Source organism: Capricornis sumatraensis, chromosome 5, assembly GCF_032405125.1.
Source record: "Capricornis sumatraensis isolate serow.1 chromosome 5, serow.2, whole genome shotgun sequence".
In the NCBI taxonomy this organism is placed as follows: Eukaryota; Metazoa; Chordata; class Mammalia; order Artiodactyla; family Bovidae; genus Capricornis; species Capricornis sumatraensis.
This window is the reverse complement of record NC_091073.1, coordinates 65,534,692-65,553,098: the sequence shown is the minus strand read 5'-3', so window position 1 is coordinate 65,553,098 and position 18,407 is coordinate 65,534,692. Positions and strand designations below refer to the sequence as shown.

Below are 18,407 nucleotides of genomic sequence, written 5' to 3'. Positions count from 1 at the left end.
AGCTAACATGTACCCTCAGCAGGGGACCTTGGACAAGTCCTTTATTTCGCTCAGTTTCCTTCTAGATTTTTATTGTTGTTGTTGTTATTTCTATATAAAACCAAAATCTTTGGGAAACAGGTTAAAAAGAAAAAGAAAAAACAATCACCCATAATTTATCAAACATTATGATTTTGGTGTATTTTCTTATGTGTAGCTATTTGTTTTTCTTTTCTTTTAAAAATAGAGTAGAAATTAAAGCAATATCCAATTTTACATCCTGAATTTTCTTTTGGCACTGTTTTTCTTTCTAAATAAAAATATGTGGGGATTTCCCTGGTGGCCTAGTGGTTAAGAATCCACCTTGCAATGCAGGGGACATGGGTTCCATCCCTGGTCAGGGAACTAAGATACCGTGTGCCACAGAGCAATTAAGCCTGTGAGCCAAAACTAGAGAGACTGCGCACCAAAATGAAGATCCTGCATGAGGCAAGGAAGATCCTAGGTGCTACAAATAAGACTTGAAGCAGTCAAATAAAATTTTTAAAAGTACAAATGGGAAGCAATGGCTTCCTAGTCGGTCTGAAAAATATATGTTGTTTTAAGGCTCATTTTCTAGAGCTGCATAATATTCCATGTGGGTGTTTTTGTTCTTTGATTTTTACAGTCTCTGTTGACAGAACTTTTGACAACACTGGGGCTGTTTGAATATCTCACTGAAGGAAAAAGAGAGGTCAACAAGCGGCCAGTGTTCACTTTATGTCTATGATGATCCTTGGCCAGATTTATTGACAACTTCAATAAACTATTGAGCATGTCCATACACAGAGAGACAAAGCTGATCTCTTTCTGCAGGATAGTCTCAGATGATAGACTGGTGACTGTATTATCTTTGCTGGTGTCTCAGTGGAGTGAGACAAGCTGGGTACAAATTCTGGCTCTGAACTTCTTATTGATGGGATCTGAACAAAATTTTGGCTTCTCTACACCTGTTTTCTCAGCTGTAACAATGTGGATATCATTCAGTTCAGTTCAGTTCAGTTGCTCAGTCATGTCCGACTCTTTGCGACCCCATGAACTGCAGCATGCCAGGCCTCCCTGTCCATCACCAACTGCTGGATCCTACCCAAACTCATGTCCATTGAGTCGTTGATGCCATCCAACCATCTCATCCTCTGTCGTCCCCTTCTCCTCCTGCCCTTAATCTTTCCCAGCATCTGGGTCTCTTCAAATGAGTCAGCTCTTTGCATCAGGTGGCCAAAGTTTCAGCTTCAACATCAGTCCTTCCAATGAACACCCAGGACTGATCTCCCTTAGGATGGACTGGTTGGATCTCCTTGCAATCCAAGGGACTCTCAAGAGTCTTCTCCAATATCACAGTTCAAAAGCTTCAATTCTTTGGCACTCAGCTTTCTTTATAGTCCAACTCTCACATCCACACATGACTACCATAGCTTTGACTAGACGGACCTTTGTTGGCAAAGTAATGTCTCTGCTTTTTAATATGCTGTCTAGGTTGGTCATAACTTTCCTTCCAAGGAGTAAGCATTTTTTAATTTCATGGCTGTAGTCACCATCTGCAGTGATTTTGGAGCCCCAGAAAATTAAGTCTGCCACTGTTTCCACTATTTCCTCATCTATTTCCCATGATCTTAGTTTTTTGAATGTTGAGTTTTAAGCCAACTTTTTCATTCTCCTCTTTCACTTTCATCAAGAGGCTCTTTAGTTTTTCTTAAGTTTCTACTATAAGGGTGGTGTCATCTGCGTATCTGAGGTTATTAATATTTCTCCCAGCAATCTTGATTCCAGCTTGTGCTTCTTCCAGCCCAGCGTTTCTCATGATGTACTCTGCATATAAGTTAAATAAGCAGGGTGACAATATACAGCCTTGACGGACTCCTTTTCCTATTTGGAACCAGTCTGTTGTTCCATGTCCAGTTCTAATTGTTGCTTCCTGAACTGCATACAGGTTTCTCAAGAGACAGGTCAGGTGGTCTGGTATTCCCATCTCCTGTAGAATTTTCCGGTTTATTGGGATCCACACAGTCAAAGGCTTTGGCATAGTCAATAAAGCAGAAATAGATGTTTTTCTGGAATTCTCTTGCTTTTTCAGTGATCCAGTGGATGTTGGCAATTTGATCTCTGCTTCTTCTGCCTTTTGAGACAGACTTCCCTTGTGGCTCAGATGGTAAAGTGTCTGCCTGCAATACGGGAGACCCAGGTTTGATCCCTGGGTTGGGAAGATCTCCTGGAGAAGGAAATGGCAACCCACTCCAGGATTCCTGCCTGGAGAATCCCAGGGATGGAGAAGCCTGGTAGGCTACAGTCCATGGGGTCGCAAAGAGTCAGACACGACTGAGCGACTTCACTTCACTTCCTCTGCCTTTGCTAAAACCAGCTTGAATATCTGAAAGTTCACGGTTCACGTATTGCTGAAGCCTGGCTTGGAGAATTTCAAGCATTACTTTACTAGCGTGTGAGATGAGTGCAATTATGTGGTAGTTTGAGAATTCTTTGGCATTGCCTTTCATTGGGATTGGAATGAAAACTGACCTTTTCCAGTGCTGTGGCCACTGCTGAGTTTTCCAAATCTGCTGACATATTGAGTTCAGCACTTTCACAGCTGATTTGAAATAGCTCAACTGGGATTCCATCACCTCTTGCTTCCTAAGTCCTCCTTGACTTCACATTCCAGGATGTCTGGCTCTAGGTGAGTGATCACACCATCATGATTATCCGGGTCATGAAGATCTTTTTTGTACAGTTCTTCTGTGTATTCTTGCCACCTCTTCTTAATATCTTCTGCTTCTGTCAGGTCCAGGTGGATATTATTAAAGATCCTAAATTCTGAGAAATGTATTTTAACACATCTGATCCTGGGTTGAGAGCTGTAATCTATATGTTGTTGTTTAGTCCCTAAGTCATGTTGAACTCTTTGTGACCCCTCATGGGCTATAGCCTGCCAGATTCCTCTATTCATGGGATTTTCCAGGCAAGAATGCTGGAATGGTTTGCCATTTCCTTCTCCAGTGGAGCTTCCTGACCCAGGGATCGAACCTGCGCCTCCTGCATTGGCAGGCAGATTCTTTACCGCTGAGCCACCAGGGAAGTCTCTGTCATTTTCACCGCCTTAACACTCCACAGAGCTAACACAATCAGTGGTATCTTAGAATTGAAGAAATACAATGTGATGTGAAATAATATAGTATAATATGTTATATATAGCAAATACTTGCGAGAATAATTAAGTGAAATATTTTACATAAATTGTTATTAGCATTCGGTAAGAGATTAACACCAGCTATTATTTCATCAGTAAGAAAAGAGCTATGTTGTCCTTACAACAGAACATTTGTTCTGTGTAGAATATATATTATAAAAATGTTATTTATAGGTCATATACTTAGATAAAACTTGTACTGCTTGGGAAATTCTGTAATACTCTTGTTGATTAGAGATGGCACAGGGATGGCAAATAGGTTTAACTTTCTGTGCCAAGTCTAATTTGTTGATGGTGTCTGTCAGATGAGCTGTACTGTGAGAATCATTGAGGTGGAATCAGTGCATCAGACAAGAGTGCCAAGGTGTATTAGGAATATTTTCCCCAGGCTTTGGAAGATGGAGTGGCAACACACACACTAAATGTTTGCCATCTTTGCATTATTGTCAGAAAACATTACTTGGCAGCTCATTAGGCAGTAGCCAGGCCATGGTGTCATTGGAAGGAATGATGTTGAAGCTGAAACTCTAGTACTTTGGCTACCTGATGCACAGAACTGACTCATTGGAAAAGACCCTGATGCTGGGAAAGATTGAAGGCAGGAGGAGAAGGGGATGACAGAGGATGAGATGGTTGGATGGCATCACCAACTCAATGGACATTAGTCTGAGTAAGCTTTGGGAGTTGCTGATGGACAGGGAAGCCTGGAGTGCTGCAGTTCAGCACCGTGTCTGGGTCACAAAGGGTTGGACACAAGTGAATGACTGAACTGAACTGAACTGAAGGCCACGGTTTATCAATCAGGAGTTTCGTCAAAATTGTGTGGCTATGGACTGAATCTGGGTCCAAGGTGGGAGGTGAGAACCACACAGGGAAGAAGCAAACCCGGAAAACACAGATGTCTGGGACACACGGGAAGTGGATGGAGACCTGGAAGTCATGATGACACTCTGAGAACAGTTCCTTTTTTTTTTTTTTTACTGTTTAAAGATAATTCTTTATTAGCATTTTGGTATATATTCTCACAGGCTTCTACATTTCATACAGAATATAAACTAATAAGTTTATTACACATTATCTTATTAATAATCATGAATTATTTAGCATCCATCATTCTACTCAGAGTTCTAAGGGAAGCTCTACCCAGATTACTTGGGATCCTCAAAATTTGGAAATGTTTTGACTTTCTTGTTCATCTTCTTCTTATGTGCTCTATCAGTCTCATTCTTTTTTTTTTTTTTAAGTTAGTGGCTGCATATATATTTTTCTTTTGTTTGTTTGTTTGTTTTTTTACAATACTGTTTTGCCATACATTGACATGAATCCGCCATGGGTGTACATGAGTTCCCAACCCTGAACCCCCCTCCCACCACCCTCCCCATATCATCTCTCTGGGTCATTCCAGTGCACCAGCCCCAAGCATCCTGTATCCTGTATCGAACATAGACTGGCGATTCGTTTCTAACATGATAGTATACATGTTTCAATGCCATTCTCCCAAATCATCCCACCCTCTCCCTCTCCCACAGAGTCCAAAAGTCCATTCTATACATCTGTGTCTCTTTTGCTGTCTTGCATACAGGGTCATCATTACCATCTTTCTAAATTCCATATATATGTGTTAGTATACTGTATTGGTGTTTTTCTTTCTGGCTTACTTCACTCTGTATAATTGGCTCCAGTTTCATCCATCTCATTAGAACTGATTCAAATGTATTCTTTTTAATGGCTGAGTAATACTCCATTGTATATATGTACCACAACTTTCTTATCCACTCATCTGCTGGTGGACATCTAAGTTGCTTCCATGTCCTGGCTATTATAAACAGTGCTGCAATGAACATTGGGGTACATGTGTCTCTTTCAATTCTGGTTCCCTTGGTGTGTATGCCCAGCAGTGGGATTGCTGGGTCATAAGGCAGTTCTATTTGCAATTTTTTAAGGAATCTCCACACTGTTCTCCATAGTGGCTGTACTAGTTTGCATTTCTACCAACAGTGTAAGAGGGTTCCCTTTTCTCCACACCCTCTTTAGCATTTATTTCTTGTAGACTTTTGGACTGCAGCCCTTCTGACTGGTGTGAAGTGGTACCTCATTGTGGTCTTGATTTGCATTTCTCTGATAATGAGTGATGTTGAGCGTCTTTTCAAACACATGAAAACAGTTCATTTTTAAAATGGCTTTGGGGGATTTCAGCCACAAACTCTTAGCTATTTTTCTTAAAACCCCAAGCCGAGTAGAAATGTGGGTGATGCTGCACCATAGGGAAAGCAGAGTCTTTGCAATGACCTGGATTTCAATCAGCCCTTGTTCTGCTAATGCTCACTTAGTTCTGGCCTCCTGAACCTTGATGTCCTCACTTTGGCCTTTCTAGGACTTTGCTGTTGGATGACTGAGAGGCCCTTGTAGTCTCTGCCTTGACTGCATCTTGTCTCGTTCTCTTGTGCTGTGGGTGAAAGGCTTTGAACCCAAGGCCCCCTCTCAGAAAAGGCAATGGTATTAGAAAGGGAATTTGTTCATCTTAGTCTTGTTATCTAAGTCTCTGCTTTTGGGTACTTATGAAATAAAACCAATTGTTATGGGCACATTGGTGAAGATTTAAATGGAACACTACATACCATTTTTTGAAATATTCTGATAGTCCCTGTGATTGCAGCGGTTTCTTTTCCGTAAACGAAGGTAAATAGAATTTTCTTTAATTCTGAAACAAACATATATGTGAATATTTAATTTCAGGACGTTTACATGATAGAGTTCAAAGAAGCATGTTTTTATTGTGATTTTTTAAAATGTGAAAATGAACTCAGAAAATCAAATCTCTGCAGACACATTTTCTCTAAATTGTCAATACATTACTAGGAATTGTTACAGGAACAGTTCTACAAAATGGGTTGCATTGATGTGATAAGTTCAAACTTCTTTTTTTTAATGACGACTTCCAATCATCCCTTTCTAACCTTTCAACCAAGAGCTGTTTCAAATCTCTTGAGGAATTGATCATTTTTACCAGCTTGATTATTTTAAACCTGACCATGTTTCCTTTCTGCTTTTGGTTGTTGTGAAGCTCTGGCAGACACTCTTGTCTTTCAGATTCCTTTCTTTCCCTTCTTCCATTTTACTTTGCAATTTATTTTAATTTAATTAAAAAAAATTTTTTTTGGCTGTGCCATGTGGTACATGGGATCCCAGTTCCCCAACCAGGGGTCAAACCTGTGTCCCATACATTGGGAGCAGGGAGTCTTAACAGGCCCACCAGGGGAGTTCCCCCCACCTTCATCCGTTTTAATAGAAATTTTAGTAGGACACATGTCTGCCCCCTGAGCGATGATGGCTTTACTCATCTTTACCTGCAGCTAGGAGCGGCCATCTCACTAAGCTTTGGACCATGAGTGGAATTCTCCAGTGATGGCTTCTGGGAATGCATCTCAGGAAACAATTGTCTGGTGACCTTGCTCAGTCCTTTTTCTCCATTCTGCTGCCAACAATAGGATGGCTGCCATTTTGGACTATGGGGATAAGTTCTACACTGAGAAGGCAGAGGGGTGAGAATTGAGCTCCCATATCAGACCTGGACTGCATATGTGAGAGAAATAAACTCCTTTGTTATCTTATTTAAATTCTCAGACATTGAGTTTTTCTGTTACTTATAGCTGAATCTATTGGGTTAGCCAAAGAGTTTGTTTGGGTTTTTCCATAATCTCTTACTTAACATTCAGTAATACTAATGGACACAGATCTTAGAGAGGAATTTTCAACCAGTAGCAGGCTATAACTGCACATGTTTTAAGTCACTTCCTTGGCTCCTCTTTGCCCCATCTTTGATTTTCTATCTTCTTTTGCCAAATTTTAATTTAATTTAAATGCAATTTAATGTTATGTTCTCCATACTTTCATAGGCTTCCTAAAATCCTTTTTGAAACCAGGCCAGGTATAAACTAAGGAATAATAATTAAACTCAGACATTTTCAATTATCTTCTCAAGTGTATTTTATCTTCTCTTCATTAAAATAGACTTCCTGTCTCACAACCTTACATAAATCATTATTTATTTTTAAGTGTTATATAAATTTCACTCATTGTATTAGAGTGCTTACCAACTGTCTCAGTGCTTCAGACAGGTAAGCATGTATCAGGTTTGGGATACACATTTGTATCCCAAGTATGTACATATTTGGAATGCACTGCAAGCAGTGTTCTTTCTGAAATCTAAGAGAACTAATGATAATAGAAAACAAACTTGTGGTTACCAAAGGAGAAAAGGGAAGGGCGGAATAAAATAGGGGTTTAGTATTAACACATACACACTACTGTATATAAAATAGATAATGAAAAAGGACCTAGAGTACAGCCCAGGGGACCATACCCAATACACTATATTCAATATTCTGCAATAATTTATAAGGGAAAAGAATCTGAAAAATAATATGTATATATCTGAATAACTTTGCTATACACGTGAAGTTAATACAACATTGTAATCAACTATACTTCACTTCCCTGGTGGCTCAGACTGTAAAGCATCTGTCTACAATGCAGGAGACCTGGTTTCAATCCCTGGGTCGGGAAGCTCCCTGGAGAAGGAAAAGACAACCCACTCCTGTACTCTTGCCTAGAAAATCCCATGGATGGAGGAGCCTGGTGTCCATGGGGTCGCAAAGAGTAGGACATGACTGAGCGATTTCACTTTCACTTTCATACTTCAATAAAGTATGTAAAACTCCAAATCCGCGCCCCACCCCACTCCCTAAATCTTAATGGCCTGTATGTGTCAGTCCTGTTCTACTCTTTGCAATCCCATAGATTATAGCCCGCCAGGCTTCTCTGTCCATGGGAATTCTCCAGGCAAGAATATTGGAGTGGATTGCCATGCCCTCCTTCCAGTGGATTTTCTTGGCCAGGGTTTCCTGATCGATCAAGGATTTCCTGCATTGCAGGTGGATTCTTTACCATCTGAGCCACCAGGGAAGCCTCGAATTATAATAATATTTCTTAATGTTAATGGAAGACCAAGGTCTCTGAGAAATACTTTAATTATAGGATTTTTGCTCTGTGGTAGAGTTTTGAGGTAAGTGACTTATTTTACTTTTTAATATCAAAGCGACCCATGCATATACTTTTCAAAATCAATTTATTTTACCTGAGTGATGTTTATTGACCTTATTATGTTCTATGTTCTGTATGTTCTACAATAGCACTCATCTCACACGCTAGTAAAGTAACGCTCAAAATTCTCCAAGCCAGGCTTCAGCAATACATGAACCGTGAACTTTCAGATATTCAAGCTGGTTTTAGAAAAGGCAGAGGAACCAGAGATCAAATTGCCAACATCCACTGGATCATGGAAAAAGCAAGAGAGTTCCAGAAAAACATCTATTTCTGCTTTATTGACTATGCCAAAGCCTTTGTGCCAAAGCCTTTGACTGATCATAATAAACTGTGGAAAATTCTTTGAGAGATGGGAATACCAGACCACCTGACCTGCCTCTTGAGAAACCTATATGCAGGTCAGGAAGCAACAGTTAGAACTGGACATGGAACAACAAACTGGTTCCAAATAGGAAAAGGAGTCCGTCAAGGCTGTATATTTTCACCCTGCTTATTTAACTTATATGCAGAGTACATCATGGGAAATGTTGGCCTGGAAGAAACACAAGCTGGAATCAAGATTGCCAGGAGAAATATCAATAACCTCAGATATGCAGATGACACCACCCTTATGGCAGAAAGGGAAGAAGAACTAAAGAGCCTCTTGATGAAAGTGAAAGAGGAGAGTGAAAACGTTGGCTTAAAGCTCAACATTAAGAAAGCTAAGTTCATGGCATCTGGTCCCATCACTTCATGGGAAGTAGATGGAGAAACAGTGGAAGCAGTGTCAGACTTTATTTTTGGGGGCTCCAAAATCACTGCAGATGGTGACTGTAGCCATGAAATTAAAAGACACTTACTCCTTGGAAGAAAAGTTATGACCAAGCTAAATAACATATTAAAAAGCAGAGATATAACTTTGCCAACAAAGATCCGTCTAGTCAAGGCTATGGTTTTTCCAGTGGTCACGTATGGATGTGAGAGTTGGACTGTGAAGAAAGCTGAGCGCTAGAAAACTGATGCTTTTGAAGTGTGGTGTTGGAGAAGACTCTTGAGAGTCCCTTGGACTGCAAGGAGATCCAACCAGTCCATTCTAAAGGAGATCAATCCTGGGTGTTCATTGGAAGGACTGATGCTGAAGCTGAAACTCCAGTACTTTGGCCACCTCATGCGAAGAGTTGACTCATTGGAAAAGACTGACGCTGGGAGGGATGGGGGCAGGAGGAGAAGGGGATGACAGGATGAGATGGCTGGATGGCATCACTGACTCGATGGACATGAGTTTGAGTGAACTCCGGGAGTTGGTCGTGGACAGGGAGGCCTGGCGTGCTGCAATTCATGGGGTGACAAAGAATCGGACATAACTGAGCGACTGAACTGAACTGATTATGTTCTATGCACTGTTCTAGGCATCTGGATTATACTGGCAAGTGAAAAAGACAAAGACCCCTGCCCCTGTATCACTGACATCCTGGGAGGGGAAAAAAACCCCCACTAAACATCACGCATAAGCAAATTATAGAGGATGCTAGAAGACAGTAATTGCTATTAAAAAAAAAAGAGGAGACATGGGAACTAGGATCAGAGTTGTCAGAGCAAGAACTATTGAAAAAGTGAATGTGAGCAAAGACTTGAAGTTGTGGAACAAAATAGTTGAATTATTTATGTCTACAAGCCTTGCAGTGATACACAGCAATCTCACATTCCTCATCCTGTCTGTTTCTCCATTTTGAGAGGCAATTAATTTCAACCTTATTTGGCTGAGCCTTTAAAATATTTTTAAAATTATTTAGTTTTGGTTGCGCTGGGTCTTTGTAACTGTGTTCAGACTTTCTCTAGTTGCAGCCAGTGGGGCCTACTCTTTGCTGTGGAGCAGAGGCTCTAGGCACATGAGCTTCAGTAGTTTTGGCTCCGCGGGCTCTGTGGTTGTGGCACAGAGGCTAAGTTGCTCCGTGACGTGTGGAATCTTCCCAGAAGAGGGATTGAACCCATGTGGCCTGCATTGGCAGGTGGATTCTTATCCACTGTACCACCAGGGAAGTCCCTGGCTGAGTATTTTTGTATTTTCTTCCTTATTTCTAAATAAAATACTTCCAAGGCTACTCCTTGATTTTTAGTCTTTGGCATTATCTACTCACATCCCACTATCAAGAAGCTTCAGCTATTTACAGTGGATCTATGGTTGCTTTTTCTTCTCTTCACAGCTCTTTTATTTCCCTGGAGTTAATAGCTGCTTTTGTTTCTCTGCTTAATGTTCTGAAGTATTTAACATCAATTTACCCTTAAACCTTTTTATAAATATTTGATCTCCTTTCAATATGCTCTGACATATCATATAGTTTAGTAATTGCATCTTCTTGTGGAATTCTCTCCTGAAACCTCTTGACCTGCTTAATCTGGACTTGTTACTCTTTCAGCCTGGGGTGCAGCAATGTCCTGGGAGCTCCCTTCTTCATCCTCCTGGGGGTTTTCTTCACCTCTTTCTGATTTATTGGATATCTCATTTCCTGGAAGGCCACATTTTTCTTATTTTTGATGAAGCATACTTTTAAATATTATGTTTGAAGGATGTGTGGGAAGTAAAATTATTATTAGCATTTGTATATCTGAAACTGTTTTTACTTTTTGATTTGGTGAGGTATAGGGTGGTGGGGTATTGTTGGTGAGGTGGAAGGTGAGCCCAGAATCACAGCCTGTCACACCATAAGTACAAACACAAATAGGGTTAATAGGACTTACTGGGGAAAAAATTCAAATAGAGAAGAAGCAGTGTTCATTTGGTTTCTGAACTCTCATTATCTCATAAAAAGGTGTCTCCGACAGTACATAGCTAGACTAGCACATCTATATATTTTTAGAGAAAGAAAACTCTTGAGTAAATAAGTCATTATGTAATTGTAATAATAATAGATTTCTGGGATAGGTAATTGGTTTGTTAAAAAGGAGGAGTCCCTTGGCTTCTTGCTAAGCTACCAATAGGAAGAAGGAAATGGGCTTCTAGGACCATCAGAGTTTGCTCACTGGCCAATGTGGTGGATTTAAGAATGGCTTCATATCTTTGACAATCCTACCCTTAAATCTTGGCTGTCGTGTTACTTCTTTCACCAATAAGATGTGGTGGAAGTGACACTCTGCCAGTTTTGGCTTGGCTTTTAAGACTCTTGGCAACTCTAGTCTCTTAGAGCCCTGGTCCACCATCTGAGAAGTCTGTCTTTCTGGAGACATCATGAAAAAAAAGCCTAATAGTGGAAGCAACCAAGATGTCCTTCAATAGGTGAATAGACAAATGAACCAGGTCTATCCGTACGATAGACTATTAGTCACAGTACAAAGTCAAGAGAGCTATCATGGCACAAAAAGCCAGAGATAACTTAAGTGCATACTGCAGCGTAAGAGAAGCCAATCTGAAAAGGCTACATACTGCGTAATTCCAACTACGTGACATTCTGGAAAAGGCAAAATATAGAGACAGTAAAAAAAAAAAAAAAAAAAAAAAAGGTGGTTTCCAGGGGTTATGAGGAAAGAGGGGAAGATTAACAGGTAGAGCACAGGGGCTTTTTAGGGCTGTGAAACTAATCTGTATAATATTGTAATGGTGAATATATGTCATTATACATTTGTCAAAACTCATAGAAAGCACAGCACAAAGAGAAAACCCTAATATGAACTATGGACTTCAGTTAATAATACTGTATCAATGTTGACTCTTCATTTATAACAAATGTACCATACTAATGCAAGTTGTTAATAATAGGGGGAATTGAGAAGATGAGGCATACATGGGAACTCTCAGTACTTTCTGCTCAATTTTTTCTGTAAACCTAAAATTGCTCAAAAAATTAAAATCTATTAAAAAAAAAAAAAGCCCTACCTGGAAAGGAAGAGAGGCCCAGCTATATCCAACTTTCTGGTCACCCCTTCTCAGGCACTCCTTTACATGAATGACGCCATCTTGGACCCTCCAGCCCAGCACCAAGTGAATACCATCAAGTGTCTATGGTTAGTGCCACATGGAGAGGAAGAATTGGCCAGTCAAATTCTGCCTGAATTCCTGAATTTCTCACAGTGCCAAACTGTGGGATATAATAATGACTTGTTTTAAGCCACTGAAGTTTGGAGTACTTTGTTACACAACAACAGATACCCAGAAAGGATGCGTATAGAATTCTAGGTTAATTTCATTTTCCCTCAGAAGTTTGAAGGAATCAGTTCATTGGCTCCTGGCCTCCTAGTGTTGTCTGAAGTTACTCTGTTACTCTCAATCCTTTAAGAATCTGGGTAACGTCCATTCTAAGTGTTCTGAAGCATCATGATGATAGGCTTGGCGTGGTTTTATTTTCATTCAGTGTTAGACATTTGATGGACCCTTTCAACCTGGAAATTCATGTCACTCAGTTCTGAGATATGTTCTTGAATTATTCCACTGATGATTTTTTTCCTTTCTTAGAACTCCTGTTATTTAGGTATCGGGTCACCTAGTCTGGTTCTCTGATTTTTCCTAGTTTTTCTGTCCTATTTTGTATCTCTTCGTCTTCTACTCTATTTTCTGGATAATATCCTCAACTTGATTTTTTTCAATACATCTATGAAAATCTTGAGAGTCCCTTGGACTGCAAGGAGATCCAACCAGCCCATTCTGAAGGAGACCAGCCCTGGGATTTCTTTGGAGGAAATGATGCTGAAGCTGAAACTCCAGTACTTTGGCCGCCACATGCGAAGAGTTGACTCATTGAAAAAGACTCTGTTGCTGCGAGGGATTGGGGGCAGGAGGAGAAGGGGATGACAGAGGATGAGATGGCTGGATGGCATCACTGACTCGATGGACGTGAGTCTGAGTGAACTCCGGGAGATGGTGATGGACAGGGAGGCCTGGTGTGCTGCGATTCATGGGGTTGCACAGAGTCAGACACGACTGAGCGACTGAACTGAACTGAACTGATGAAAATCTTCCTATGTCACTAGTATATTTTATCTTTGTTTGTTACGTGAATTAATATCTCCTCTTGTCTTTTTGAAGATATTCACTTAAATTACTTTTATAAGTGGGATATTGTTGTTGCTGTTCAGTCACCAAATCAGGTCTGACTCTAATTAGAGTTAAAAATTGTTTTTTTGGAATATAGTTTCTGTCTTCTTCAAGTTATTTTTTTCTTTATTTTATGTTGTTTTTTACATTTGAAGTTTTTCTAATATATCTGATGATCTTGGGTTGTTGGCTTATGTTTAAAAGTGGAAATTAGTTGAAATCTTAAAAGTGGATTGGAAAGTAGGCCTTCTGGGTGTGGCTTACTATCTATGGTCCTTGCTAGTGGGTGAGCTGGCTGGGTCTTTCTCAAGGAACCACTGCTGTCAGAGTCTTGGGGGCTCCTTCCTCTTGGGATGTGCAGGTTCCCCAGAGAAGGGTCTTCTAGTCTCTGGGTTGCCAGCTTTCTGGGGCTAGCAGTGGGTGGACCTTAGATTCAGCATGCTTGTGTTTTCATAGGGTGTTCCTTACCACACTTTGTCTGGTGTCTCCCAGTCCAGAAGCTCTTGATCTTGGCATCCCCAGAGAATAAACCCTAGTCTCATTCAGAATAAGGGAAGGGAAGCTTCTTATCTGAGGATCTTACTACTTCTTCAGTAATCTTCCAACTACCACTTGCTTTTAGCCTCACTTTCATTTCTAGAACTACTATATTTAGCCAGTTCCCAAGCCCTTTGGGATTCTGCAGTGTAGACTGATTTACTTCTCAGTCTTCCATCCTCCTAGCTTAGGAGGCAACTTTCCTGAATCGACTAAGTCAGTTACCACTTGTCCTTGTGTTTCTGGCTTTCAACATTTTGTGATTGGCTCTTTCTGTTCTCTTTGTCCTTGTGGACAAATTCATTTTCTGTCATTTTACTGGGGTTCCTCAGGGGAGAGAAGTAAATGCTTTGTTCAATCTGCTATTCTACCCAGAAGCCTGAAATGAATACTTTATCCACTGTACCATTTATGGCTTCTGCGTTGACTATTTTATTATATTTCAAAAAAGCAGATGGGAAATGCACATTAGATCTGAGTTCAATGCTAAAATAAGTTCACAGTCAATAAAGAGGAATTATTTTCCTTTGGGAAAGTAATTGTTACCAATATTTAGCCAGAAATATATTTTTGACATCAAAAATCATTTATAAAAATAGAATTTATGTACCAAAATACTGTTTTGCTCTTGACCTGCTCATGGAGAGTAAATACTGTGGATATTAATAATATAGGTACGGTTCTAATTCTTTCATTACAGAAAGAATATAGACATCTTTACCAATAGCTGAATAGTTCCATTACTATTTCTGACCACAATTACTATTTCTGAATTTTGGAGATGAGGTTTTGTACTAAGTACTAGAAACTATTTCACCTAGTCAAAGACTATTTTCTTTCATTCTCATTCTCAATACATAATCTCCCTTATAAATTTTAGGAATTTAATTTCTCATGCAGTGCTCAGGGATTCTAAGAAGATAGAAGGATCAATACAATATGTTGAGAAGCCTATAATACAATATTTGAGATGCCTACAAATTGAAAAGATTGCTTAATAGAAAGTTATTTATGTACAGGGTCAGTGTAACTTGAATGAATAGGCTAAGCTGAGGATACCATCCATAGTAAGGTTAACTGTGATCACCATTCTGGTTTCACAACCCCCTCCCGCCCCCTGCCGTTTGCTCTCCCCTCTCTTCTTGGACTCAAGTTTCCCATATGATCTTTATTTCTCTATTTTTCCTCTGTTCTACCCAGTCCAACAGAGGAAAACCCAGTACAATGGGTTAGTAGAAGAGGTGACAGCTTCAGTTCTGTAATTGAGGAGTGCGGAGGAGGAGTGTGGAGAAGCTGTGCTTAAAAGTTTTTTTTTACACCTTCCACACTGTCTAAGAAAGGCGTGTCCTTAACATCCAGAGTAGGCTTGAAAGTTCACCATATTAAAGTCCCAGTTTTATCAGACCCATCAATTGTAGGGCCTGGGAAGTACAGCCATTTCACTGATACACTAGTCAGATTTTGATTTCTAATACCAACATTCAGAACAGATAAATCTCAGATCTACTAGTGGCTTTTCCCAACATGGGTCCAGAAAACATGCAAAAACCCACTTTATCTAAGAACCTTCTAAGGACCACACCCCTATTCCATTTCACTATGACTGAAAGAAGAACACTACAAGAGAAAGAGTAAAACCAAGAATAAGCCTCAAGAATAATGCAGACAAATGGGTGGCTTTAAAACTGAAAAACGGTCACATCCTTTGTTGACTCAGAGCAGAACCCATTTGGAGAGAGGCAACAAAAACAGTTTCCCAAAGGGCTTAGCATATCAGAGGTTTTGGGGATAAACCAAGGATAATGTTATTGAAGCAACAGAGATGTATCAAATCCTTATGAAGATTCTGAATCTATTTCTGAACTCTCATCAGGAGCACAGTCAGTTTGGGTACAAATTCTGAGATACTATCAAGCTGAATATCAGGGAGTAAGTCTCACACAAAAACACTGGGGTTTGGAAGGCTAGCAACAGGGTGCTGCTGCTGCTGCTAAGTCGCCTCAATTGTGTCCGACTTTGCTAAGTCGCTTCAGTTGTGTCCGACTCTGTGTGACCCCAGAGACAGCAGCCCACCAGGCTCGCCCGTCCCTGAGATTCTCCAGGCAAGAACAGTGGAGTGGGTTGCCATTTCCTTCTCCAATGCATGAAAGTGAAAAGTGAAACTGAAGTCACTCAGTCGTGCCCAACTCTTAGTGACCCCATGGACTGCAGCCCACCAGGCTCCTCCATCCATGAGATTTTCCAGGCAAGAGTACTGGAGTGGGGTGCCATTGCCTTCTCCGAGCAACAGCGTGAGGGAGAGATAAATGGTAGCATTTGATGTGAAGGATTAGGACAGGGGAGTATACAGGGATGAAGGTGGATAACTTAGAGACTACACAGACTTTATTCAGGGACCTCTACGACTAGGAAGTTTTAAGAAAAGGGTGAATAATTTCCTTTCCAAGTGGTTGAAGGTCAGGCCAGCATGGGGCCAGGGAGATAGATTAAAGAATTTTTTAAATTCCTTCTAGTTCTTTGATACTAGCCACAGCCCAGAGCCCTGTATAAGCTGTAATTCACTGCATCACAGAAGAACCAAGGTTTCAGCCTCAGAGAGAGATAAACATGTAGAATATGACTCATTGTGTATTCAGAGAGTCTGGCAATGGGCTAATTATGCAGGGGGAGTTTGCAGGGGTGAGGATGATCGCAGAGGAGGTCCTAGGAGTTCAGACTTGAAAAGATTAGCAAGACAGCATGATAGATTTTGAATCTGGAGCGGCAAAATAGTACAGGGAAATAGACTTCATGGGCATCATGTTCAATAATTCATGAGCTGCTATAATCACACAAAGCTTCTTACCTGTTAACTTTCCACTAAGATTCCTTTCTCTGACCTTCTCTGAGCTGGCAGCATTATAACTCTCTCCATCCTTATGTTTGCAGCCTCAGATATGACTGGGCCACTGTATCAGGGTAAACATTAAACTGTGATAAAACTGGGGAGATCACTTGTGGCATAGAAGAAGATTGTTTTAGTAATCTCAACAGTGTTTCTCAAAGGATGCTCTGTACAACACTAGTTTCTTGAGATGTATCTTTCTCATAAAACATACACACATTACATATCTCTGTAGTCAAATTAGTTTAGGAAATGTTTCATATTATACCTTGGAGCTAAGCAAAGCTTTTGGGGCTTATTGAAGGCTCTGATAAACCTTACACTGATTAAACTTGTTTTCCTTTATTTAAATCAGCATTTCCAAAACTTATTTGACCTAGGAATCTTCTTAAAAATGTGTATAATACCTTTTAACATCTTGTGGAACTAGCGCTTCACAGAACAGGTTTTGAAGAACATTGATGAATTATCTCTGTGATCTATATTTGAGCATTATGGCATGGCCTAAAATCTCAGGTTCAGTCAGCTACAAGAATCCTACTAGAAAAATTTGGAGGTTGTACATATATTTTGATCAATCTAGACTGCAGTCAAATTATATCATTCCAGACAAAAATTCACATCAATGGTTAATTTCTTCAAATAGCAGATCTTTCCTTTGTTTTATTCTTTCTACTTGACTACTGAATGGATAATTTTACTTTAAACTTATTTTCTCCAATTTGTTGACTGCAGTTATTTTAATATTGTGATGACTTTTTGCTAATTTCTTGTAGAACATATTTATTTTAGAACACACTTAGAAATCCAAGGGCTTAAGTTACACTGATTTATTTTTATATGCATCCCGTTATGCAGCTGGTGATTCAATTCATGCTGTTTATACTCCTCCTCCCTTGTCCCTGGCGTTTTCCCTAAAATGTTAATTCCTGCAAATCTGATTTGATTTAGGCAATCTGAGAAATTGCAAGGGAAGGAGGTTTGTAGATTGTACCACACTCTGCAAATGTAAAGTAATGTCATTATGAACTTACTCAGTGATTCTTATTACTGAATACCAACCACAGCGCCACACAAGGTGCCAGGGGTTCGGGCTTCAGAGAGAAGCAAGCCTGAGCCCTGTACTGGAGATGCAGAGTCTGGTGTGGGGTGGGTGGAGTGGTGAGACAGTGAGTAAACACTTATGACAAGTGAGATGATATTGGTATTGAAGGAGCAAAACAGGAGCACAGGAGAGAATCATAGAGTCAGATGGGGGTTAGTATGAAGATGCTGTCCAAGGAATTGACTCCTAACTTTGGTTGGTGAAGTACGAACGAGAGTAACTAGATACGACAAAGATGAGGCTTAAATGCCTATGAAAAATATTCAAACTCACCCGTAATCAAGAGGTTACATATGAGAACATATGTAATAAAATAAAATGCAATAATAAAACAATATGCAATAAAATACTTTTTGTTAGATTGGAAAAAATTAAGAAAATGGGCAATATTCAGTACTGACAAAGGTGTGGGGCAACAAGTATTCTTATGCAATACTTTGGGGAATGTAAATTGGTGCAGCCCTTTTGGAAAGATTATAATAAATTAAAAATGTATACCTTCTGATCCAGCAACTTATTTCCTAAAGACATTCTCACATGTAGTCATAAAGAGAACCATAGGAAATTCATT

General features: G+C 40.0%; 1 protein-coding gene across 1 annotated transcript in view; it reads right to left on the bottom strand.

The window, feature by feature from the left end:
* The window catches only part of AOAH (acyloxyacyl hydrolase), a 203,006-nt gene that overhangs the window by 52,772 nt on the left and 131,827 nt on the right, over nucleotides 1-18,407 (bottom strand). Inside the window, exon 13 of the mRNA XM_068973018.1 lies at nucleotides 5,818-5,900. Within this exon, the coding sequence (XP_068829119.1) occupies nucleotides 5,818-5,900 (83 nt within the window). The remainder of the gene's footprint in view (nucleotides 1-5,817; nucleotides 5,901-18,407) is intronic.